This window comes from Heliangelus exortis, chromosome 21 (genome assembly GCF_036169615.1).
Source record: "Heliangelus exortis chromosome 21, bHelExo1.hap1, whole genome shotgun sequence".
Classification (NCBI taxonomy): Eukaryota; Metazoa; Chordata; class Aves; order Apodiformes; family Trochilidae; genus Heliangelus; species Heliangelus exortis.
Genome location: NC_092442.1, coordinates 3,822,853 through 3,848,841, shown reverse-complemented (window position 1 = coordinate 3,848,841; position 25,989 = coordinate 3,822,853). Strand labels below are relative to the sequence as shown.

At 49.3% G+C, this 25,989-nt stretch overlaps 1 protein-coding gene across 6 annotated transcripts in view; it reads right to left on the bottom strand.

Annotated features, from left to right (window-relative positions):
* CAMKK1 (calcium/calmodulin dependent protein kinase kinase 1) overlaps nt 1-25,989 on the bottom strand; it is a 79,282-nt gene that overhangs the window by 21,379 nt on the left and 31,914 nt on the right. For all 6 annotated transcript variants that reach the window (XM_071764939.1, XM_071764937.1, XM_071764935.1 and 3 more), the window contains 8 exons: nt 23,498-24,026; nt 16,666-16,713; nt 14,516-14,569; nt 7,209-7,260; nt 6,603-6,736; nt 5,966-6,002; nt 4,899-4,920; nt 2,944-3,032 (listed from right to left, as the gene is read on the bottom strand). In XM_071764939.1, coding sequence (XP_071621040.1) covers nt 2,944-3,032; nt 4,899-4,920; nt 5,966-6,002; nt 6,603-6,736; nt 7,209-7,260; nt 14,516-14,569; nt 16,666-16,713; nt 23,498-23,935 — 874 coding nt within the window. In that variant the 5' untranslated portion in view covers nt 23,936-24,026. The remainder of the gene's footprint in view (nt 1-2,943; nt 3,033-4,898; nt 4,921-5,965; nt 6,003-6,602; nt 6,737-7,208; nt 7,261-14,515; nt 14,570-16,665; nt 16,714-23,497; nt 24,027-25,989) is intronic.

Below are 25,989 nucleotides of genomic sequence, written 5' to 3'. Positions count from 1 at the left end.
AGAGAGGAAATTGCACATAACCCCAATTCCCAGACAAGCTTAAGTTAATGACAAATAACACTGCAAAACTTTTCCATTCAAAAAATTTGGTCCAATCTGAAATTACCACTCCAGGGGTACTTACAGCAGGCAATGCCCTCAGTCCTGGGGAACACTTGCAAGCAGAAGCAAAAGCACCTCCCATTTTGGTGCCATTTCACCAGGATGGAAATTAAAGTTTGCATCACTGTTTGCATCCTGACACAGTCCCCAAAACAGAGCCCAAGTCCAAGCCAACACTTCCCACCCAGCACAGGATGTTTCTGGTCCCATTACACAGACCAATCTCTCTCCAGTGCCTCACCCCAGTGTCAGCATCATGAATAACCAGTGGATTCCAGTCCCCACAGCCACGGACCATGTGCCACCACTGGTCACTTCAAAGGACCAGCCTGGCTCCTGCAGTCTCTCCCTGCTCATCCCAGGCAGTTTGCACCCCAGGCAGCAAATCCATGGCCTGGATTAACAGCTTGCAGACTCCAACTGGAACCCAGTTTGTAACTTCTGATTTAATAAAACCCAACAAGCAATGATGCAGTTGCAATGCTGTGATGACTGTGAGCCTGTGTGGCTCTTCAGTCTCCCAAATCCCCCCCAATTATGGATGCTTACATTAAAATTACCTTGCAATTTCTAGATTGCCTGGCAACACTTTCCCTTTGGCATGCAGTTCTCCTCTGTAATTACCTAATAATTGCCATGCATTTACCCAGCAGTTCTGAGAGAACACAATTTTTAACTTTGATTTGCTAATAAAATAAGTGCTTACTCCATAGCCCAAAATAAAGCATCCCATTTTTCCTGTTGAGCATCCTATAATTTATTGCCCTGTTTCACTCCTTGTGCCCAGGACTACACACACTTCATTTTTTTTAAAACTACCTTCTACACTCAAAGTTTTCTCTCTGAAGGAATTGTTACAACAGCAGCAGCAGGGCTCAAAGCCCTGTGGCAGCAGGAAATGTTATTTCTGAGTTTGATGCAGCTACACAGAGGCTTTCTGAGAGCACAGCTCAATCAATTTCATCTGGTTTGTGAAAAAGGCAAGTATTTCTTTCCTAAGGTTGACATACCTGCAAAAAATCTCACCTGGACTAATCAGAGAGGGTGACATTGGGCTGTGTCTTGCACATCTCCAACCTTTCCTGCTCTGCACAGCTCATTGCCTTGGGGTGATGATATTCACTCAAGCATCCTTGTCCCTCCCTGACCAGGATGGAAGCTTGGGGAAAAGCATCAGGCAGAGATGTAACACCTCCAGGACCCACATTCCCCATGGCAAACACTGCCTCTGTCCTCATATTTCATTGTCCTCAATGCTCTTTTCTTCTATATATCTGTCTCATCACTTGGAGACCCATTTAGTTCTGGCACTTGCTACCTTTCCTAACACTGAATTGCAGAGTTTAATTACATACTACAGGAAAGAGTAATTTCTTCTGGTTTAAATTGACTACATGATTATTTTGTTTGCTACACCTTAGTTCTAGTGTTCTGAGAGACAGAGAAGATTCATTTTGTGTCCATCACTTCTCTACACTTTGGATTTTGTAATCCTCTGTCACATCTCCCCTTCCCATAATAATTCTGAAATCTCAAGAGCCTTGGTCTTAACTCTGTACATAAGATGTTCCAGGACCATCCTGATCACCCTTCTCAGGCCTTTTTTTTCAGTTCTAGAGAGCTGTTTTTAAGACAGGATGAGCCAAGTTGCACAAAATATTCAGGATCCTCCTCACCTGTACCTAAGAGCTCTTACGGATCCAAATACCTGTGTAATGACATTTCTGTTCTGTTCTTTATTTCATTCCACACCATTCCCCAAGTCTCATTAGCTCTGTTGAATGTCACTACCTAATGGGCTGGCATTTTCAAAAGTATCCAGAATGAAGCCTGAGTGAGAATTAGAGCCTGTCACAATGTACATATTTTTAGTGTTGCTTCTCCCCCTCATGCATTATCCTGCAGTCAGCAACACAGATTTTTACCTGCCATTTTATCATACCCATAACTTGCTCTCATGGCATCTTCCTGCCAGTCCTCACACTCATTCCCAAGCATGACTATCCTGAATAACCAGATGTCATCATCAGTTTCTCTCCTGGTCATTTAGGAATATATGAAACAACCCAGACCACACCATGGTTTCCAGTTTAACTGCACTAGTATCTTCTCTTCATTGTAAAAGCTGTATTTCTACTTTCCTGATTGTTTAACTATTAATCCACAGGCCATCCAAAGAGACTTATGAGCTTCTTTAGGAGCTACTGTTGATGGATCTAATCAAAAGCTGTTTGGCAATTGAAAAGTGATGCAGTGACAGGGTCACCTTATCTACATTCTTGTCTCCTCTGGAAAAGTAATAGATCTGTGAGGCAGGAACTGTCTCTGCAGAAGCTGTATTAGCTCTTTCTCCTCATATTCAGCCATCCAACAATAATCAAGTCTTTAGTGCATCAGCATGCAGAGAAAGAGCAATGAGGGATGAGCTCACTGAACTCTCTGGAAGGCTGTCCACAAGGAGGGCAGCAGAACAGAGCAGACACAAAGGAGCTCACCAGCAGTTTGACAGTGTGCCCAGCTGGCACAGGAGCAGTAACTGCAGACTCAGAGATGCCTCTTGCACTAAAGACTCTGCTGGGTGGGTGTGCATCAACTGCTCCAGTGCAAGCTGAGGATAAAAGCTAAGGTGAGCAAGCAGCAGGGGATCCGAGTTGTGCTTTTTGCCTTCATGGAATGTTCGAGGTCGGAAGGGACCTTAAAGATCATCAAGAGATTTCCTGACAGGAAATCTGCTGGCAGGAGGCAGAGGAGGAATGCTCAGCTGGCAGCCCACCAGAGTCAAGAGGGAGTCAACACACATGCTCTGCAGAGCTGCTCCCAGTGCTGCTGGTTGGTACTCACAGTACTCGATGCCCAGGACGATGTCACGGAAGTAGAGCCGAGCCTGCTCCTCACTGAAGGGCTGAGCACTGGGCACCTCCATGACAGGCCTGGTAGAGAGAGGGAAAAGAATCCAGAGCTTTGCAGAAGAACAGAAAGACTCCTTTGCTGGAGAGCTCTCATCTTCTCTACCACCATTGTCCTCAGCACTGAGGGCTCCCGCCCGGTTCTGGGTGCTGGGATGCAGGATGGAGGCAAAGCCACCCTTCAGGGACATGGTGACAGCCACCCCAGTGAGCTCAGCTGGTGCTTACGTCCCTGAGCCCTCCTCAGCATCAGGAGTTACTGTTGTTGTCTGCACAAAAGAATGCAAACAATAGTCCCTGATATTCCTAATGGGAAATGTGCAGGGAAAGAACAGAACTGGATCTGGCCTCAGGTTTCTGGCTCAAGCTGCTCATGGCTGTGAGCACCAGCATCACCAGGAGGTACTGGGCAGCACTGGGGACAAAGTGCCCCATGCTGTGCACTGGGTGTCACAGCTGCTGGGGCTCAGTCCTGAAGCAACATCAGCTCACAGCTGGTCTGAAGAAGGGCAGAATCCAGACAGGAACCACTGCCTCCAAGATTAAGTGGGAATATTTCCAGTGGGCTGTGCTGAACTGTTTCGAAAGCTGCTCAGGGTTCAGCCACCACCAGAACTCAGCCCTTCAGCAGCCAAGGTTACCTGGTCAGCTTCTCCTCTCCTTTCCTCTGTGTGCTGCCTCTGCTGAGAGATGCAGAATCTCCTCTAAAAGCCCCTCTTCTGCCTGTGCCTGCTGACAGCTGAGGGTTAAGAAGCTGTAAGAGCTCACTGGTATGTCCTGAGCCCCAGTGGATGAGCAGCAGGAGCTGAGGGCTTCACAGCACTGGGGGTTTAACCCTCCAGGTGCTCAGCAGCCTTGCACTGGGATATGGTCCCACTGACCCCAGCTGGATTGAGGGCTCCTGAGACATTGTGCAAGCCAAACCCTGGCTAAGAACAGCCCAGCACTTAAACCAGGCTCTGCAGCTCTTCCCCTCAGCCCCCAGCAGCAAATCCTCCCTGCAGCATTTCCCTCTTCTCCCTTGCTGCTCAATGCCCTTCAGATCTCCCATCTGCAGTTTTCTCCCCCTGCCTTCTCTCCCTTTCCACAGACATTTTTTTCCTGCTGCTGAAGCCAGGCAGAAATAACACGAGGGACAGGACTGGCAGAGCCCCTGGGTCTGTTTGCTGCTGGAGGCAGACTGGCTGCACTCAGCTGAGCTGCACAGATCCTGCCCACATTTTTTCCTCCCCTTTTCCTACAGGAGAGTCATCAGCCTGGTCACCAGGGAGACTGGGGAGCCTCTCACCATCAGCCCACTGGAGCTGGCAGCCTTCAAGAGGTTTGTTCGTGGGGCCAGAGAAAAAAATAAACCCTTTGGGAATCTCCCCAACCCTTGGTAGAGCTCTCCTGACCTTTCTGAGACTCTCCAGAGCTGCAGAACCAGCAGATGAGTAGTAAACAGCATTGAGGAGACTTCCACCACCTTATGCTATGGAAAAAGGCAGCACCAAAACAGCCTCTCACAAGAAGTCAGGTAAAATAAAGCAGTTTGGTTACACATATTGGTGTAACCACACATTGCTTGTGCCAAGGGAAGTAACAATGTGGCTGTTACCCAGGCAGGATTCCTATTGACCTTCTCTTCCAGGTGTTTGATGGGCAACTGGCATTAAATTTGTTTTCTGGATCAAGGTCCTGACACCAGGACAAGTCCTCCCAGCCCATTACCATCCACCACACCACTCCAGGCTGTAACAGTGCAAACTTGGGCTGGATTTTGCCTCTGCTGCCTCTCTTGCTGCAGGCAGCAGTTTGCCCCCCTGTACATATCAAACCTTCACTTCACCTGGGAAGCTATTGATGAACACCAAAAATTTCAACACAATAGATCTCAGGAGAGCTACTTACCCTTTCCTCAGGAGGTCAAATACTGTGAGAGAAGGAAAGGAAAAAAACAAAACATGAATGAAGAGGAGCTGAGCTTTCTTGCTTTTTAGCACCTACAAAACCACATCCCTTTCCCATCCCTGCAATGTCACTTTATCTCCCCTGACTCCTCTTCCCTCACCCATGACAAGGACACAACAAGTTGCAAAATGAAAACCTTGAACTTTTCAGCAAAGAGAAACATCCCCAGCTCCCACCAGCTCCACACAGAGGGTGCTCATTTATCAGCCCCATTTCTGCTGCTCCTGGTGTCAGCCCTTGCTGATTTGAGCCTCACCTTATCCAGTACCTTCAGGGGGTACCTTACTGCAGGAGAAGCAGCCTCTGAGCCTGCCAGAAGTGTTATAGGGAAGCAGAGATGTAGCAGGGTCAGACATCCCCCTCCTCTGGTCCATCTCAGAGGGCACCTCAGTGTCCCCCAGCTCTGTTCCTCCAGGTTTTGCCCAAACTGGGGTTAGGCTGTGGTTGGCACTTTTAAGGTTTGGAGGAGAGGAAGACAAAAATGGGTGGAAGTTCCTCACCCTCTGCATAAAAGCAGAGTCAGCTCCAGCCTCCCATCTGAGCACCCCATACCAGGAGCTCTGCTGGCTCAGCAGGGTGCTCTGTATCTCTGCAGGGGCAGAGGAAAAGCCTGCTCTCCAGACCCACTGCCACCACTACCCACAGGAGGAGTCTGGAGACACCAACTTCCTACCAGGAGGACAAGAAATCATCCTCCCCTTCTCCCCTGGCTCTAGGGTTGGAACCAACATGCACCCAGGTCAGGTAGAGCCACTCTCATGTCTTTTCAGTGTCCCCATGGCAAGGAGATGTGCACAGCTGCATGAAGCCAGAAGACTGCCTTACCCTACTGCAAGGGCTCCTTCTATCCCAGCTGCCTGTACAGGCATTGAACTTTTCAGAAAAAATCAGTCTGCTGAAGTTGGTACAAGTTTCCTCCTGGTGCTGACCCCAAGCCCTGATACATGGTTCCTTGCATCACTGGATCTAAGCCCAGATGGTTCTGTTAGGATTTATGATTCACATACCCATGTACAAGTTGTCCTCTGCAGGATCATCAAGGACCTGTAATTGATAATAGAGAGATAAGGGGGAAAAAAAGAAAAACAGCAGGAAAAAAAAGGAGAGATTTTAAATCAAGTAACATTTTACTGCTCCCTGTGCACTGTGCTGAGCTGCAGAGCATTGAGAATGACTTAGGGTAATAGTTAGAGATTCCTGCAGGGAGAGGGGCTTTGAAGGATGCAGATTTTCCTGTCTCTGGAGAAAACCTGGGCTTCTACTTATATTTGGAGAAAGAGCCTAGCTGATTGCTGGGCCCAGCTTGCCCTGATCTGACCTCAGCCAATACTGAAAATGGCACAGAAGCCCTGCACTTGTGCTCCTTCCCAGCCTTGTCTCCACACAGCTTTCCTTTGCCAAAGCTGCTGCTCTCTCTATCAGCACAGCTGCCTTACCTTGGGCACCAGCCCAGAGGCCAGGGGGAGTGGGTCAGATTGTCAGAGCTGAATTGGTACCATCTGGTTTGGAATCACCAGCCCCACGTTTCTGCACAACTGTTTTAACCCAATTTTGGCTGAGATGGGAGCAGTTGAAGAAAAATGTTCTTGTTGCCATACACACCATAATAGTTTCAGCACAGCTTAGGGTGGAGAAGCAGCTCACCTCTATCAGCTTAACAATGTTGACATGGTCCAGTTTCTTTAAGATGGCTATTTCCTGATAGACTCTGTCCAAAGGTGCCATGGGTTTTGACTGTTCCCCAGAGGAGGCTTTTGACCCTCTGGGAGGAGGTCGGCCTGGAAGTGGTGAGGAAAAACTCATTTTTCAGCACTACCTTGCCTGCAGGAGTCAACAGTCACTGGCCCCTCTGCAGTCATCATCCCAAAACTTCACAGCTTCCACCCAAACCAGAGGTTTCCAAGCCCCATGCAGACCCAGCTGGCTTTCCCAGTTTGCCAGGTCCCATTGGAGCCAGGTGTTATCAGAGAGAGTAGAAGAGCTGTGCCCTGCCTGGCTTCCAGCACTTAATTAGGCTCTACAGATGGTGAACATGGAAGAATCAGCACTTCAAAGAGACTCAGAATCAAAGCTGTGCTGAGTTTCCCTGTGGTTGTGGCTGCCCTTTCAGTACCCACTGCATCTAAGCCAGCCCCCAGCTTTCAAACGAGGCCAAATTCATTTTGAATGAAAAGAATGAATTTGAATGAAATGTAGACAATATTTCTACAGAGGTTTGCCTGGCTGAGGACAACCTGCAGAGCTACTCACGTGGAAATCCATACTGCTTTAAGAGCTTCTTTTTGGAGAGGACTTTCATAGCCTGAAGGAAGAAGAAAAAGCAGTGTTAAAACTCTGCAAGTGCTGGTTTGCTGTGACCTCAGAGTGTGCTCAGCATCAGGGACATCAGGGCTCAGCTCTGTTCCTCAGCCTAGAAAAGAAGCCTCCTGGTTAGTGGTGGCCACAACAGAAACACAGACACTGACCCAGGCTTTTCTAAAGACACTGCTGACCATTTGCTTCATTCACCTTTCCCCCCTGTGAAATAATCAATGGTTTTGATTGGTTTTAAATCAGGCAAAATAAAAAGAAATCAGATTTCTGCATTCAGAGGAGGAGCTTGAGGGATGAGGTGCTCCAGCACCACAGGACCACACACAAGGCCCCTGGGGGACATCCATCCCTGCACCACCAGAAATGGTGAAGCCAGCTCAGTGCAGGAGCAGGGGGAAGGCAGGGGGATGAAGCAGGTTTCTCCTCTCCCTTCTTGTACCCTGCCTGTGTGCTGCCCCAGTTACAAAATCAGGCAGCTGAGGTGTGGGAGGGGATCAGGGTAACTTTTCCTGCCATCCAGTTGGCATTAGCAGAGTGGCAAAAGGCAAATCTGAGTTTAGTAAACAGTCTCCCTGCCTCCATCTGCTCTCTGTGCTAATAACCCTTTTTGAGGGCCACTCAAACAGCCCAGCAGATAAATATTTCATGAGAAAACAGCTCATGGTACAATTTGCTTAGGAAAACAATCTATGCCTCCAGGACCTGAGGGAATCATTAGCTCCTTCCTCTAGAATGGGCAGTTACTCCTATTAGTTAAGCATCCAAATCTGTAATTCACACTGGAGTGACCCCTGGGAAATAGAATTTACCAAGGACACAGTCAAATGCCAGGGAATGCCTCATTAATACCAGGAAAGCAGGCTCTGCACACTACCTATTTTTAATATATTCACCAGGAATAAGTCAGCAAAACCATCCTGGTGAGCTCCTTCCTGAGCTGTCTCTCCTGGCAGAGATGCCACCAGGGTCCCCAGCTCCCATCAGTGCTCCTGGCTCCTGCAACCAGGCTCCTGGCTCACTGAAAGGGGACTGATCCACTGTTAGTTTTGGGACTGATCCAGAGAAATCCTCTGGATTTGCACTCATGCAATGGAGAGGAGACACTGGAGTTCCCAGTCCTGCCTGCCAGCTCCTGAGCCAACTGATGGAAATGATGGTGTTGAGACACAGCCTCAAGTCCTTATCTTTCACTGAGCACAGTGCTGTGTCCAAGTGAGCCAGGGTTTGCTGAAAGAGGATCTGAGATGCATGCACCCACCTTCAAGGCCCAAGCCTGAAGGAATTCCTACCTCTCCATCATCCAAATTGATGGGAAAAATATCAAAGCAATCACTACACCTATTTCTCTTTTATCCTTTGCCAGCCTGGGAGGTGAGGTCTCCCCTCAAGCCAGTCCTGCCTTGAGTCTTCTCTCAAGGAAGCTTCATAAAAAGAAGAAATGGAAGCTGCAAATTAGGGCTGAAAGCTCCCAAGTTGCATCAATACTTGAAGCACTAAACCATTGCCACCACTGCTTCACGTGAGTCCTTCCCAGGGCAGGCTCTGGGGAGAGGCTGAGGGGAGCAATAGCAAAGCCAGGAATTGCTCCTGGGGACAGAAATAGAGGCAGCAATTATTGCCAACACCCAAATTCCCTGAGGGATGCTATGAGGAGCCATGGAAAGGTGAGTGGGGGCTACTGGGGGGTGGGTGAGCTGACTGTAAACCACCTCTGCTGCTGTGGAAGAAGCCCCAGGACATCCTTACACCAACTTCAAAGCAGCAGTAGCTGCTCTGCTACTACACAGAGCAGAGCTGGAGGAGGAGAGAGGAGCCATCCCACTGCCCTCTCAAATGCAAACAGGGGGATGAAGAGAAAACTTCATCATGCAACAGGCCAGAGCCACTTAATTCTCACAAGAGCAGTGGAGCCTCACTTTAATTACAGCTCAAGCTGGCAGGACAAGGCTTCCTCCCTGAAGTGGAGCTGCAGATAATGGCAGCAAGGCAGGGATGCTTCAGCAAACCTCTCCTTCCAGGCTCACAGGCATGAAAGAGCCAGAGACATTTGTACTCAGAGGCAGAGCTAATTACCCAGATAATGCCTTTCTGATAAGGAACCAGCTCAGAGCCAAGCCAAGGGATTTTCCCTTTGCACTGGCAAGCACTTGCTTCAGCTTCCTGAGGAAAAGAGGGAGCCTAAAGGAGGTGGCACAGAATTATGGAATGGGCAGGGTTGGAAGGGACCTGAAAGATCAGCCAAGATTTCCTCCACTCAGGCCTCCACCTTCCTTCCAACACCAGGACATGAGTCCTGACATTTCCCTTTGGGAGGCAGCAGGAACTGTGTACTTTCCTTAGATGTACTCTAAAAGTTTAATATAATTCTCTTTAAAACCTTGCAGCTGGAAGCCACAGGGAAGCTGCTCCTTGAGGATGCCCCAGGGAAAGGAGTTGATGGAGAAAAGAGGTGTCTGGGACACAGCAGGGAGCCCTCGAGCCCTCACCCTGCTGCTGGTAATAACAGCAAAATGGTCATTATTTGGGGGAGGAAAAGGTGATAAAATGGAGCCAGGAGAACTTATCACCTGTCCCTTGCATGCTCTGACAGCACTTTAATGTCATTTTGTTCTCTAACAGGGACCCATGCACTTCAAGGGCAGAAGACTTGTTCACAGTCCCTGCAGCTGGCAGGGGAGTGGGATGTTGCTCAAAGGTCACTGCTATCAACCTAAAGAGCATCCCACAGACACCAAGTGGCTAAGAAGGAAGCTCTGCCCTGCCCCTAAAATCTTGCTTCTCCATTTGTCACCTTTTGTTCCAGACACCACTTGTCAGGAGCTGCATCTGCAGGCTGTGCCCCTCTGGAAGGAGAAAAGGAGTAAAGAAGTCACACCTGGAACCCTCCTTTATGGGGGAACAGACAAGATAAATCACCAAAACTGACCAAACAGAGCATTCCACCCCATACACATCACACTCAGTATAAATCTGAGGGTCAAACCCCTTCCTTCTTCATCTGTCCCTGTTTGCTTCAGCAAATGGGAGGATTCCCTTCATTCATCTGCCTGTGGTCCTGATCCAGGTCAGCCTGGATCCCTGTGTTCCTGCCTCCAGCTCCTGACCCCAGGAGTCCAGCCTGGATTGCCCTGCAGCCTTGCTGGTGACCTGAGAGTTACTGAGGGAAAGGGGGGAGGAACGTGGCATCAATTTCCCTGTATATTTGTGTAGATTTAGTCATTTTTCCTTTTTATCATTCCTTTTTCATTAAAGCTGTGTAGTTTCAATTCCAACCCATAAGTCTCTCCCTTTTCTTCTTTCTTTATCTGGGTGAGGGATTAATAAAGAGCATCTGGCATTCAGTTTAATTGCTGGGCCAGTGTTAAACCCTGACCCAACTGAAGTGGAGTCTCCAAGGGGTAAGAGAGTTCAAGGCTTGGTGCTGGGCACCTTTCCCTCAGCAGCAGCATTTTCTTCAGCCAGTTCATTTCAAAAACGTGGCAGGAATTTCTCCCCAGCACTGAGTGTTGGGAGAAAAGAGCCCTCCATGAAGAGGTGGGAAGGGACCAACAGAGGCAGGGCTCACAATCACACCAACCTTGTTTCTTAGGAAACCAGATTTAAAAAAAAAAAAGGAAAAAAGAAAAGAATGAATCCCACAGACAACCTACGACTCTTTGGTCCAGAAGTAGCATAACAAATGCCCATCAGAACCACTTTTCTTTGCAAGCAGGTTTAGAGATTGGAAATAGGAAGGAAACATGACCTGAGGCACCACAGAATCAAATTCTATCAGCACAATGACTCCAAACTAGATCTCTGCCTGGACACATTTGCCTTTGCTTTTTATTTGCTGCTTTTTCACAGAGCTTGGCTTTTATTTTTATCTCCTTAGTCACTGTCAAAGCATCTCCTGCAAACTGTGGCACTGAGACCTTTCCAGCACTAAAGTGTTTCTAGGCAGAGCCCCACCAGGGCTGCTCTAACAGCTCCAGCAGCCCCAGCAGGGATGAAATGCAGTGCCCAGGACCTCTGCTCTGGGTGCCAGCTCTGCATCTCCTCCCTGGAGGGAGAATTGGGTCACATACTTGGTGCTGGATGTTCAGTTTTCTCAGTTTAAGATGTTCTCTGCTTCTTCTGATGTCAGTCTGCACACCTTCACAGCCCCCTCCCCAGCAATGAGGGATAAAGCTCTTGGAAGTGCTTGTGCATCTTTAAAGGGAGGTAAAAAAAAAACCCAGAGAGTAAATACAACCCATCTACATTTTTCCTAAATGTGGTGATCAGCTTTTTTGCTTGAGAGTTTTTCCTAATTCTAGGCCAGATCCCAAACTCATTAAAGCAACACAAACCTTTCCTTTTGTTTTGACAGCAGCTAGATATAGTTCCTGGTACCTATAAATTCTAGAGGGCTAGCAAGGGGCCCCAGGTTTTAGGAAGAATTAGGAATCACAATCAGAATTTTATTTAGAAATGAAAAAAAATCTGCTTTCTTTTAAGTTTTGCTCCTTTTTATTGCAGCCTTAAAGAAATTAGGGCCAGCAGCAACACCCTGGCCTCATATAAAACATTGCACATATGAACTGGTTATTAGGTGCTGCTCACCACAGGCTCATTTCCTACAATCCTCTCTTATTGCTTTTTACTAAAACAGCCCCCTGGAGCTAAATTTGGGGGAAAATAAACCCACAGAAAAAGGCCCTCCCCAACTATCCCCATTGCAATTGCTTTTACTCACTGCTGGCCAGGGCCAGTTGCATCAGGTGCCCCCCTGAGGGTTGGGGGCATTGCTGCAACACTCAGATAGGAGCAGAATCACAGAATGTTTGGGGTTGGAAGGGACCTCCAGGGAACATCAAGCCCAAGGCCTCAGAAGAGCAGCTTGGAAGTTACCTGGGTGCTGGGAGAGCGTGTGGGAAGCCAAGCAACCAACAGCCACTTCTGCAATTTGCTGCTATTTTTCTGAAGCTTTAAAAGGTCTGCCAGCTCCTGGGCTGTATTAAAGTCTTGGAAAAGTGGAGGTGTCTCCATCATGGCTTGTCCTCCCAGGAAAACACAACTGTAGGCAACTAGAATGATGGGGAAGGGGGAAAGCTCCCTTGTTTCCAAAAGGGCAACAAGGAACATGAAATGCAGATTTTGGCATCACAGATTTCAGCAGCAGAGCAGCCCCCTCCTCTCCCATATCACACTCACTGTGATAAGAGGCAGGCAGACACTGCCCATGCTCTTGCTCTGCTCCCACCTCTCCACCTGCTGGAATACTCTACACACCTCCCAGCATCTTCCCTCTTCAGGTGCCCCCAGGTGTGGGACCACTCGTGGGCTGCAGTAGCTTTAAAGTGTTTGCTTAGATTAGAAAAAGAAATGGAGATTAAGTGGGGATTACCTAGCAGGCACCAGGCTAACCTGGACACAGGCTTTCATTTTTGGCTTTGATTTCAGCAGCCAAAGCATTGTGTCCATGAAGAGATGCAGCCCACAAAAATAAAGGTTCACTTGTGTCAAGTGGGCAGTGCTACATTGCAGGGAGGTTTCCCTCTCATTCTCACTCTGCTTAGCAGGGATCTGTTTTTCTGCACTGCTAAAAAGCAACTGAGTCAGGAAAAAACCCAACCTCAAAAGCCTCTACACCAAAATGACCTCCAGCCAAATCACAGCAGGTAATGGGAACCTAAAGCCACCTCTCCCTGGAGTGGTGACACCACCCTGGGCAGCACCAGTATTCCCAGAACAAAAGGGCAGAAAGAAAAAGATTACAATTTTCAAATACATTTTTTTTTCCAGTTGGGAATAAATGGGATGTGATGTGTTCCCTGTCCCTCCTGCTGCTCCTGGCAGTGCCCCTGATGTTGGGACAGAGGGATCAGAGCAGTCCCAGCTGGCACCATGGCTCTCTGGAGGAAAAAATCCCACTCAGGACACTCAGAGGGCAGTGAAGAAAAGGGAACCATTGGAAAGAGCAAGCATGTGCTGAGGGTGAGTCAGCTGGGAAAGCACAGGGGATGGAAAGAACTGTGGTTCCTTTGCTTGGCAAAACCTGGGGTACCTTGTCCAGATTTTTGTCTCATCTCTTCCATCCTTTGTTTCAAATCATTTCTCCTGCAACTTGATGCCTGCTGGAAGCACAGAAGGGCTACCAAATGCTAACAATTCCCAGCCCACTCCTCCAGCCTGGGAAGTCACTTGTAAAGCCACGAGTCAGGGAGCAGAGCTGGCTGAGGAGCAGCAGGGACTGAGCACCCTTCCCATCTCTGCAGCATCTTCCTCTTCCCCTCTGTAACAAGAGCCCCAGGGACAGGGAGCTGCTCTGATTTGCAGCCATTTTCACATTTTCAGCCATGATCCTGGCAGCAAAGGCAGAACCTGACTCCTCTCACCATTGTAGCAGCAGCTGAAGCCCAGGGCCAGGCTGGCAGAGCTGCAGGGAGGGCAGCAGGGTTCAGGTTTTATAGCACTGCAAGAACCAGCTCTGGGATCCACCAGAGCCCCTGCTCAAAGCTGTTCCCAGCCCTCAGGCACAGCCACAAGGATATTTTCCTTTTGCCAGCTGCCCAGCTCCTGTTCTCAGCCTCAGCAAAACCTGCCACAGGGCAAGGCCAGGGATGTGGGCACATCTGCAAAGAAGATTTTGCAGGAATTCCAGCTGGGATGATGAGGATTCACATTTGCCTTTGAAAGGAGAGGGCCAGAGAAGGAGCTGTCAGCACAAGCAGCCTTTTTAAATCCCAGACTCTCCAACTCTGGCTTCACCTCAGCAAAATATTTCAAAGCCCAGGGTTGTGCCTTCTGTCCTACACCTCATGACCTGGCAAGCAAGGTTCTGCTCAGCTTATGGAGAGGAATCCCAGAGGGGAGCCAGGCACTGCCCAGTTAGAACACACTCTGCTCAGCAGCTTTCTGATAAATGCCCCCATTTCCTTACAAAACATCCCTGCTCCTTCCAGACTGAGCTTCCAAGGCACAGCAGGTGCTGAATACCACCACCCACATGCCTCTAATTTCAGGTGCCCTGCTTCATAGCTAGAAAATGTCAAGAGAAATCAGCACCAAGCTTCTGCAGCCTACCTCCCAAATCCCTGCCTGCTTCCTGAGGCAGCTCACCCCAGCTCCCTCCTGCTCAGCTCCAGGGCCAAGCAGGGAGGGTTCAGAGCCCCAGGTCAGAAATGAATTTGTTAAAAGCAAGGCAGAGGGGGCCAAGGTCTCAGGGAGGGCAGGAGGAATGAGGAGCAGTGGTGACAGAGAGGAGTGGAGGAGGCACTTACATAGTATTGGTCATCATTCTCATTGTAGGCCAGTTTCACAACACCATAGGAACCCTAAAAAGAAAAACAAATTGCACAGTCAGTTCAGAGGCTTCACCTCAGCTCCTTGCTGCTCATCGCTGGGAGACCATGGACTTACACAGGGGGGAAAAATAAACCTTCAAGGCCCTAAGCCCTGCCCACCCCTGAACAAAGTCTGCAGGGGGTGTCAGGTCATACATTCTGGCATCTCTCTTGGAGCCACAGGGTGCTTGAGGACTAAAAATGTCTGGAGGAGTTGAGTGTTAGCCCATCACCTCCTGCCCTGAGCCAAAGCTGCTGTGTCTGTCTGAACTCACACGTAGGGGGGGAGCAGAAAGAATTATTTTCAAGCAGAGCTTTTTGGTGCAAGTTTGGAAATTCTGTGTGAACATCCTTCCTGTACTTCTGTGTGAGACCTTTTTCATCCCAAAACCTCTCCAATTCTTGATAGCAAATGGACTTCAGTGAGGACCAGCTGCTTGCTTTCCACCAACCACATGCTGCCCAGGCAGCTGCAGACCTGGATTTCTGCTGTATCCACAGCTCCACTCACAGCCTGAAGCCAAACTCTACCCAAATCACTATTTTTTTTCCAGTTCTGTGTCAACACTCCAAGCAGGACCTGACACCATGGCCAGGTACCCCTGACAAGTGCCTGTTGAGTAAATGAATGGGATGAACACCCTTCAAAACATTTCTCTTGATTTTCCTGAGAGCTGAAATGAAATTCCTGATCACAAAGGAGGCTGGCAAGCTATCTGGCTGATCCAGAAGCACAGCAGCCCCTCTACCAACCTCTGGGGGCCTATCTTCTCACTGTGACTCTCAAGAAAGGAGCAGGCAGGGACAAATCCACCAGAGAGTTCTGGGCCCCTCAGTTTAGGAAGGAGATCGAGGTCCTGGAGCAGGTCCAAAGGAGGCAACTGGGCTGGTGAAGGGACTCGAGCACAGATCCTATGAGGAGAGGCTGAGGGAGCTGGGGGTGTTGAGGCTGGAGAAGAGGAGGCTCAAGGGAGACCTCATCACTCTCTACAACTCCCTGAAAGGAGGTTGGAGCCAGGGGGGGGTTGGGCTCTTTTCCCAGGCAACTCTCAGCAAGACAAGAGGGCACAAGAGGTCTCAAGTTGTGCCAGGGGAGGTTTAGGTTGGACATTAGAAAGAATTTCTTTCTGGAGAGGGTGATCAGACACTGGAATGGGCTGCCCAGGGAAGGGGTGGATTCTCCATCCCTGGAGATATTTCAAAAGAGCCTGGATGTGGCACTCAGTGCCATGGGCTGGGAACCACGGGGGGAGTGGATCAAGGGTTGGACTTGATGAGCTCTGAGGTCCCTTCCAACCCAGCCAATTAAAAAATAAACAATAACAAAAGCCACTGGAGGGCCTGAAGCTCTGTCTGAGTTCCAGATGGTATCTGCTGTACCACCAACCTCTTTGGAGAGGAGTTTGGGGTCATGAAACTCCTGATGAAGGTCTCTGCAGCTCAGGGTGCAGTCTCTCCTGACTGTAAAGGAAGGCAGCACTTCCAGCAGCACCTTTGCCCATGGATAGATCTGCAGTGGTGGCAGATGTCCAAAGGTGCAGGTGTCTGAGCTGCTTGCCAGCCCAGCCCTCTAAATAACTTTGGAAGAATCTCCACTAAATAATTCTGCAACTTATAAGCATGGATTAGAAATAAACTAGAAATGGATTAGAAATAAACTAGAAATGGATTAGAAATAAACTAGCATTTGATTTGTGGACTGAAAAATTGAAGCTAGTCCTGAGGGGGACTAAACACCTGCCCTGATCTTTTTTGGGTTTTTTTCCTTGTTGGGCTCTATTAATTCAAAGGCTTTTAAACATTATATCTGGCAAGCCAGCCCTCTGGAAGGGAGCCAGCTTAACCACCTTCTGAGGGAAGGAAAATAAATTTAGATTTCAGAGGAAGTAGCTTCACTTTGACCTTGAACAAAACTTGCTCAAACTAACAAGGCAGAAAAAAAAAAAATAAAAACCCACCCCAATACAACCCCAAGTTGCAAGGACTCACAGAATAGCACAGGCTTTCCACTCCCACTCGTGTGTGTGTGTGTGTGTGTGTGTGTTTGTGCAGGTTGGTTGTGACAAACACAAGCTCCAGTAACATACCTTGCCTATTTCACTCTGCAGCTTGTACTGGTTTAATTGCACACAGTCCTGCAGATCAAAAGAAGAACATAATTAGAGCATTGGTAAAAGGAAATGACTGAGCTTGAATCAGCAACAAGCAGAGGCAAAGTGCTGAATAATGAAAGATTAAATCTTATTTAAACTGGTTATGCTATACTATAAGCACTGATTTTTTTTTTTTTTTTTTTCCTTTTTGGCAGCCCCAGACAAAGTAATTTTGGGTTGAATTCTGACTCTGGCTGTGCTGGTAGAACACCAGAGGCCCCCTCATCCCAGTTTTCCAGCATGGTTCCAGCTTCATCCCTGTGACTCTGGCAGGGATGTCAAGACCAAGCAGAAACCCACCCATCCCCAGCTCCTGGGGTGCTCCCAGGTATCCTCACCAGCACCAGGGTCACAGCCTGAGCCCATCCCCTTTCCAACATGAGCCCAGCAAAGACAGGGACCCTCTGTGGGGCAGGCAGGAAGGTTGGGGCTGGATTGCAAGCTGCTCTTTGAGGAGGACACACTGAGCCAAACCCCTGTGTCACACAGCACAAAGAATAATGGGTTCCCTTCAGCCAACACAGGATGTGCCAAAATAAACCACCCTAAGCAGACCTGGTCTCTGCTGGCCACTGAAACCCCAAGGGGTGGAAGGGTGGTGGGTGCAGACCCCCAGCAAGCTGTGACAAAGTTATCTGACAGACCTGGGGGTGCTGGTGGCCCCAGGTGTCAACAGCTGGAAGCCAAGGAGCCATCTTCTGCCATGTCCACCTCTTCTTTAGCTACCACCAAACACTTTCCTCTCACAGCAGCAGCAAAACCTCTGTGGCTCCACTGCACTTGGAGCTGACTCCTCCACACTCATTAAGGACCAGAAAATCCCAGGTGCTGCAGAAGCCCTGGGTGGGGGCTCAAGCCCCTGAGATGAGCACAGGGTGAGCACCCTGCACTGCCTGGGAGCACCCAGGGGATCTGCCTCTGCCTCAGCCACCTTAGGAGGACAGCACAAACCTTGCTGCAATGCAAAGCTCCTGGCAAAGAGTCAGAGGGATCTCTGCAGCACTGGCTGCAGGGGCTCTTGCCTGTGTGACCTGACACACAGCATTTAACTGCATTGCAGGGGAGGTGACAGCCCCAGACTGGGTGGGGTGAGGGAAGGGGGCAGTTTCCAGACACCAGACACCTCCCCAGGTGGCGTTTCAAAAGATGCTGTTTCTCCCAGAGGTTGCCAAGCACTAAAGCAAGCTGGAAATTCACTTCCAACCTCTGTGCCAGGCACTTTTTGGGGAGCAAGGCTGATGTACAAGGTGCAGGCAGGTGGATTACCCCCAACCCCCCCCAAAAAAAAAAAAAAAAAAAAAAAAAAAAAAATCTTAGCTGGCCCTGCAATCCTGCAATCTACAGAAGCAGTGGCAGATACCTTCAGTCTGTTTGTAAGTACAGGGGGTGTTAGAGCCCCATCCCCACTGACAGCAACATTCTCTGCCTCTTGGGATCCATCAGAACATGGATGTGATGGATGACACCTGACTTTTCCCCATCATCAACCAGAAAGCACTCCTAATGCCAGCAATCATCACAGGGAGGATGAATAAATGTTTGGGAACTGAAGACTTGGTCAGGTTGCAAGTTGGGGCTTGTCAGGAATACAAGGAATTATTTAAACCTTTCTCTTTTCCAGTGAAACAAGTTTTTTCCACCACCCTGACAGGGAAGAAGAGCCAACTGTGAGTAATGGGGCCACAGAAGTGTATTAATTCTGCTGCTAGCAAAGCACTTGTCTTTCCAAAGGCAAATTCCAATCCATCAGAACGAGGAGAGGAGAGAGCATGACCCTGCAAAATCCAAGATATTAAAGCACAAGGCCACTGAAATATATGGAAAATAAAAATCCCACTGAATTTTGTAGGAAGGACTCCCCACAGCACACCATGGGGATGACAAACTCCCCAGCAAACCCTGTGTCAGCAGCTTCACTTCCCAGGGCCAGGCTGTGGTGATTTGCATCCTGGTGAATTTTCACAACTGGAGCAGAAACAATTTTGTTTGTGTCTCCTGCCCTGAGTTTCCCTGAGCTTTGCACCTCTCCCAGCTGCAGTGCTGCAGAGATGGGGAGAAGGGAAACACTCACCAGAGCAGCTGAGATAGGCAGGAAAAGCAAAAAACCCTGAGAAAGCCCCCAACCACCTCAGGCTCTCCTGCTCTTCCATCCAGCAATGACCAGGTCCTGTTATCAAGCCTCCTGTCAAGCCATGGACTCTTTGGTCTGCACCCAGTGCCCTGTTTCAAGCCAGGGTGGCATCTCCAAAGCACAAAATCTGCTTTTGTTTCTTGCCAACACACTGTCAAGAGAGCCATGGCTGTATTTTTTTTCTCCATCCTGAAGGAGAAGAGTCCTTTGTGTGGGATTTAGTCCATCCAGCAGGGCAAACCCCCTTAACAAAGCATTTTGTGCAACTGAGGAGGGACTGTGCCTTGTCCCTGGGCCTGAGGAACCAGTTCCTTGACTCTCTTCTCCCCACCATCCCTCCTACCTCTGCCTAGAAATTGCCCCTCTCATCCCAGATCACCTGAAGCATCCCTGCTAAATGGAGCTTGTGAGCAGTGCCAGGACACCCACCCCTGAGGGATGGCTTTGTGAAAGGGATGGATAAAAACTGGGGTGGGAACAGCCAGAGGGGGTTGGAGGGAAAGGTAAAGAGAGGGTCTGCAGCACAGCTGAGTTTCCACATCCCTGCCTGATCCACTGCTCTCCACTCAGACCATTCCCAGTGAGAAACACAACTGCCTCAGCTTCTGTGGTGCTTTGAGCTGAGTGCAGCAGGAGTTAAACTGGATTATAGGTGCTTTCAACCTTTTTTTTCCTCTTTGCCTTGCAGAAAAACCATAATTGACAGCACAGGCAACTCCTGCCACGTGTTGCTGGGTTGTCAGGGTGTTGTTTGGTTCTCTTGCAGGAAGTGGGAGAATTGTACTGTTCCTTTATCAGAGCAAAGCACCTCTACCTTTGGGCCAAGTGTGTGTTAGAGATAAGATTGTACAATCCCCTTGATTTCATCTCACTGATCTGTTTGCAGCTGCTGATAAACACAGAGCAAGAACCTTAATGAGAGCTGTTAATGAAAAGCTGCCAGCAGGTCAGACTGCTGCTGTCCATCCAAGTGTGCAATGTTTGCTTTGCCTTAAAACCCAAGCTGCCCCAGTTGTTAATATGTTCAAGGTGTTACTCGAGAGGGAGGGGAGGAATCAATGCCAAAAAGAAATAAAAATTAATCAAAAATCATAAAGCACAGGGAAAGCCAGAGTCCAGGCCCATAAATCAACTGCTGCTACTGCTGGGTGAGAGAAATCCCAAGAAACTGAGACTTTGCTGTGTGGGATGGGAAGGAGGAGCCAGAGTTGGTTTCTAAAGTGAAATATTTCTGTAGGGAATCAGACTGCCTACATCCATAAATACACAAATGAGAATTTTGCCCCCTAAAAGAAGGGAGTTTTTCCTTCTCTCAAACCTTGCCCTTAGACAAGTTGGGAATATAACTTTAAATAAAGGTTAATTAATACAAGGACAAGAAATTAGCAATGTCTGGGGGGGGGGATTCTTATTTGAAGAATGCTTTCCAGGGAGCTTTGATCATTTCAAGAGAGCTCCAGTTTGAGCACCACAGTAAGGTCCCCAAATTCTTTTGGGGTACTTGTGGGGCTGGCAGGGGAGGCTCTCCAGCCCACTCTGCATAGGAGCTTGGTCCCTGCAAGTGCCCTGGTCCCACCTGGCTTTGCCTTTGTGCAGGGTGAGGAAATCACAGCCTTGGGAAGGTAACCAGGAAGCTCCCAGAGACTGGAGGAGAGAGAAAACTTGAGGCAGCACCAAAGCACTGCCTCTGGACACCAATGGCTTCAAAACTGTGGCCCAAAGGAGCAGGAGATCTCTGATAAAGATGTGGAAAGCAAAAAAAAGAAAGGACAAAGAAGGAATTAATTTTCCATGCCTCTGGGATAAGCCATGGATATCTAGCACAGGAAAATTCCCTCCTCAGCTCATCCCCCTCCCTGCTTGCTTGGCCCAGCAGCAGCACAGAGAACCCCCTGGCCTGACTCATCCTCTCCTGCTACAGCACACACAGCCCCAGCCCACGGCTCCTGGTGAGCCAGGGGGTGGGCAGAGCACATGGACTCTGGGGGCTGAAGAACTGGGATGCCAGGGAGTGGGTGGATGCAGGGAGAGAAAAGGAACATGTGAAGGAGAAGGGAGCAGAGAAGAGAAAGTAGAAAGCAACCAACTGTGCTGGGAAGAAAGCCTGGGAAAAGCCATGGGTTATTCTTCTTTTAGCCCCTGTCCAAGTGAGACTTTCCTTGGCTACCTAAAAAGGTCGGTGTGGCAGGGCAGAATAAAAAAAAAAAAAAAGAAAATAAACCCAAAAATCACAGCACTGCATTTTCAAACACCCCTTTCCAACAAGCAGCACCCCCACCCTTTCACAGGCACCAACCCTGCTGGTTTAGGGGGGGACAAGCTCTGTCTGGTGCCCATCAGTCTGTACAAAGATGCTCACAGAGTCACCCCCTTCTCAGCCTCAAACTATTGTAGAAAAAACATAGAACTTCCCAGCCCTTTGCTGTTCCTCCCAGCTCCCAGATTCTCTCCCTGGAAGCTGGAAAGATGAAGCACAGCTCCCACCCAGCCCTGAACACCCACAGCTCTCTCCCAGGCTCCCTTCCCCCTCCTGCTGCAGTGATTCCCCATTAATATGAATGATGGTTTCCAACCAGCACAGCTTTGTGAAGCATTTGGGCTGCACTGGAGCAGAGCTGGAAATAAATAGTGATATCAAAGTGACCAGGAAAAGCACAGTGCTGCCTAAAGAATTGCAGCAGGAGCAGAGAAATCCAGGGCTCCCCCTGCATTTCAAACCAAGCATTCCCTGCTCCAAGGCAGGAACTCTTGCTCCCCAGGATGCAGATGCTGGGGAAGAGGAGAGAGCATTTTAAATTTGCTTGCAGAGAGGAATGTGCTAGGCACACCCCACTGCAGTTACTTTGCAACAGATTTCAGGCAAACCTCCCTCCTGGCACAGCCCAAGCACTGCAGGAGGGGAGAGCTGGCACACAGGGCAAGTCTGCTGCCAAGTCCTGGCTCCTTTCCCTCCCCATCTCCCTTATTTAAGCACAGGGCTGCTGGCAGAGAAGCTGCAGGCTCTGCAGTGCACCTGCTGCAGAGATCCTCAGCTGGAGAGGCCACAGCTCATCCCACCAGAATGTGAACTGCAAGACTTCCTAGAGGGAAACAGCTGATTTGCTCCTGCACAGCACCCATCCTCCCAGAGGTGCCAGGGGAGAGCACCCACTTTTCAGGAGGGTAACACTGAGGCATACAGATGGCAAGCTCCAGGTCACTTGGCCCCACACTGGCAGAAGTTGCCTACAAAAAAGCTGGGGAGGGACTTTTTAGGATGTCAGGGAGTGACAGGACATGGGGAATGGATTCAGGATTCAGATTGGATGTCAGGAAGAAGTTCTTCCCCATGAGGGTGGTGAGACCCTGGCACAGGTTCCCAGAGAGGTGGTGGAAGCCCCAGCCCTGGAAGTTTTTAAGGCCAGGCTGGAGAGGGCTCTGAGCAACCTGATCTGTGGGAGGTGTCCTGCCCATGGCAGGGGGGTTGGAACTGGATGATCCTAAAGGTCCCTTTTTCAATCCTGAAAATTCTATGATCTATGAAGTCTGGACTGAAGTGATTTGAGTCCCTTCTGACCCAGGGCAGGAACAGAGTGGGATTTAGACACTGTGGCTGGGAGCTCCTCAGTGCCCAAGAGCAAACCCTGTGCCACCAGCAGAGGCACGTTCAGCAACTTTCTCCATCAAATGGGTGAGGAAGAGTTGGACACTTAACTGCTCCTAACCCCTGGCTGCTCTATCTGTTCTGCTTCAGCATCCAGGCACAACAGCAGAGAGGAAATCATGGATGAGCAATGCTGTACCACCAGTTCTAGAGGAAAAAAAAAGAGAACAAAAATGCCCATGAAAAGTGTTTATCCCTCACCAGAGCAAAGCTCACAGCCACAGGAAGAAACAGAGGCTTTTCCTGGGCTCAGAGACACCAGGGCAGGGGATGCCTGCAGGATAAGGCCAGCAGGTCCAGGCCACCACTGCTCCTGTCTCCAGCATGCTGCCTCCTCTCTGCTATGGCACCTCCAAGTGAGGCTGTGGAGTTGGGGCACTCACACATCCCCCAGCCCTCTCTCTGCCCTGCCTCATCCTCCAGGAGCAGAAACACAAGACAAATAGGGCTAGGAAACCCACCCCTCAGTTACCACTGCTGCTAGAAAGGCTTTAAAAACAAAAGAAAACCCTGAGAGGGGTAGGAAACACCAATGTATTTAAGCTCTTTATAAAATTAAACCATGCTTTCAAGAGTGTCAAAACACAATAGGAGATACATAATCTCCAGAGCCTTAAATCCATTAAATACCAGCAGCAAAGCTCCTGTGACTGACAAACTCCTCAAGGGCACATACAGCAGGGACACCAGACCAAAGCCATTTGGTCACAGCCCTTCTGCCTGCTAGCACTACACAACAGAGATTCCAACCCCTCAGTGGGACCATCCCAGGCAGGTGAGGGCTGAAGGAACCAATGTCAGGACCAGGGAACGGATGCAAAGGTGTTCAGCTCTTCCAAGCTAATTCAATCCCTGCTCTCAAGGACTTTTTTTCCCCTTAGACAAAACCAAGTATTTTCAGATCTACTGCTCCAAAAGACTGAAGACTCCCCCATTGCCCCTTTAGAAGGATTTTAACATCACCACCACAGTTAAGGGGTGACCATGCCTACCTCAGAATCTGATATGGAGACCCGATTGGATTCTATTGTTGGTCTCCTCATGATCCTTGGAGATGGCCCCGTGGCATAAAGCCCAGAACTTGGAGTGGTGCTTGAAGACAAATAACCTCCTGATGATCTTTCCTGAAGAGACAACTTCCTACTTGATAGGACAGGTCTAGTGAGAGGTCTTTTGGGACCATGCTTCCCATGAGCATCTTCTGACTGTTGAAATTCATCCGTTCCCACCTCGCTTTCCACTCCATTTCTTTGGATTTCTTTTACATTATCAGAAAAGACTGTGTCATTTTCTTCTTCACCATTTTGGTCTCTTCTGGCTGGGCCAAGAGTCACATTGATGGCTGCCACCCGTTCTGCCAGCTCAGTCTGGGTGTCCTTGAAGCCCGTGGCTGTGCCTGTATCCATGGAATTTGTTGGAGAATCCCCCATCACCTGCCTGGTCTCAGATGGCACTGCTGAGACCTGCAGTGCTAGGGCTCACAGCCAGCACCTGGCATGGAGGAATGGCTCCATGAAATCCCTAAAAGGAAACACAAACAGTGGTAAACTGAGTAATAATGTTCACTCCACACAAAGATAACTCAGATACCCATCTCTGGCTTCTTCCAACATAAAAAAAAGCAAAGGCAAACCAGTGGCAGGTTGGAAACAAGCTGCAAACACTCAGAGAGAAGACAAACCCCAAGCACTGAGAGTGATAAAGATGAGAATTTAGCTGAGGTGCAACAAGTGGCACAGCTCAAGAGAACTTCTCCTTCCATAGTGAGACCAACACTCAAGCACAGCTTCCAACAGAGGGAGAAGCACAGGTCCTTAGCAAGCCAAGGGGGAAGGGGCAGACTTCTGACCTCTTGAATTCTTATAAATGAGGTGCAAGAAGTTCTGGTATCCACCCAAACCCAATGTGCATAACAACAAATCCACACATCTCCACAATAATCTCCCTGTTGCCCTGTGGGGCTCTAGAGAGTGTCACAGAGGGGCCTGGAAGGCAAGCCAAGGCTGGTGACTTCCACACTCTGTAATTTGCAATGTAGCCAACAGTAAAGGCAGAATTTAAAAGCAAATCTGGTTCCAGGGTTGCCCCTGGCCTCCCACAGTTGCAGCCTGTGTGCAAACACACATTAAAACTTTGCTGCCCACCATGTATAAAAGCAGCACTGAGTTGCAAATCACCAGGCACTTAATGATTACCAGCATGTGGGAATCAGCTTTTGCTTTGGAAAAGACCTCCAGAACACAAAAATGCAACAGGGAGCTACAACTGCAGAATTAAATTGCTGCTTCCTGGGTGCTAATTTCAGTTTCAATTTAAAACCAGATTTCACTCTTCCCAGTGTGGTCCAGAGCAGGAAAGAATGCTCTGCAGCACAGGGCTCTCATGTTTTCAACCACCTCTGAAGATGCAGTGCTGCAGGATGCACCATCTGCTGCCTGCAGAGGGGTCTCATCTCCATCACCAGAATCCTTCAGCTCAGGTCAGACCTCCAGCTCACCCTGCCTTGGGGCAGAGTTGGGCTGCACATCCAGCCCAGCCTGGTACCACCCTGTGCTGGGGTTGTGTTTCCTTCAGATGTTCCCTCAGAGCAGCACAGCCAGGAGGCAGAATCTGCTCTGCCTGCTGTCAACAGGCACCAGAAACTCCCTTTAAGGAGAGAAGCAGCAAGTCCTGGGTTGGGCTGCCAAGTCCTGAGCAGCTCCTCAAGCAACAGTTTTGAGGTATTAGGTCAGCAAGTCCTTTGCAGAGCCCAAACTGTCTCCCCACAGCAAGCAGTACAGATGGCTGTTTCCATCTCAGAATCTTCTGTGCTCCCTGCAGTAGGGTCTGAAGGACATCCCCAAGCACTCAGTGTTAGCCCACAACCCTGACATGAAGGAGACAGTTCCATATCCCCCCCCCACCTGACCCCAGCAACTTTTTATACCCAGGGGATGTCCTTGTCCCAATCCAGCCAGCTCACTCCAACTTCTTCCAGCTGGAGAAGCTTTAGGGGGAACTTATGTCCCACAGCCATGCACCAGATCAACATCTAAACAGCCATGAGCCATCACTAAGTGGTTTGAAACACAGAGCTCTTCAGATCTAAGGAGCCAGCCAGCTGTGGGGCTCATTGCCATGGTGGCAGAGCAGCCAGAGGGTTCATTTTTCCAGCAGCAATTGAACTCGGGGCACGTTGGCCTTCATTTCAGCTCTGCTCACCCTCAGCATGCCAAGCAGGGCACTGAGCCTGCCTCCTCTCAGCCTCTCCTCCCATTGCTACTACAAGAATCAGACCTGAGGTGCAGGTGAGCTGCTCAGTCCCTGTGAAACCCAGCTTCAGACATCCACCAGCCCAGCCCAGTGAGAAGCTGCAGCCCTGTGAAGCCAAAGAAGAAAGCAAATCCCTGCAGCCCTTGCAGAGATAATGAAGAGAGATGTACACCAGAGCAGGCATTTGGACTGCCTTCTTGCTAGGAACAGGGTAATCACTGCTGGTACCAAG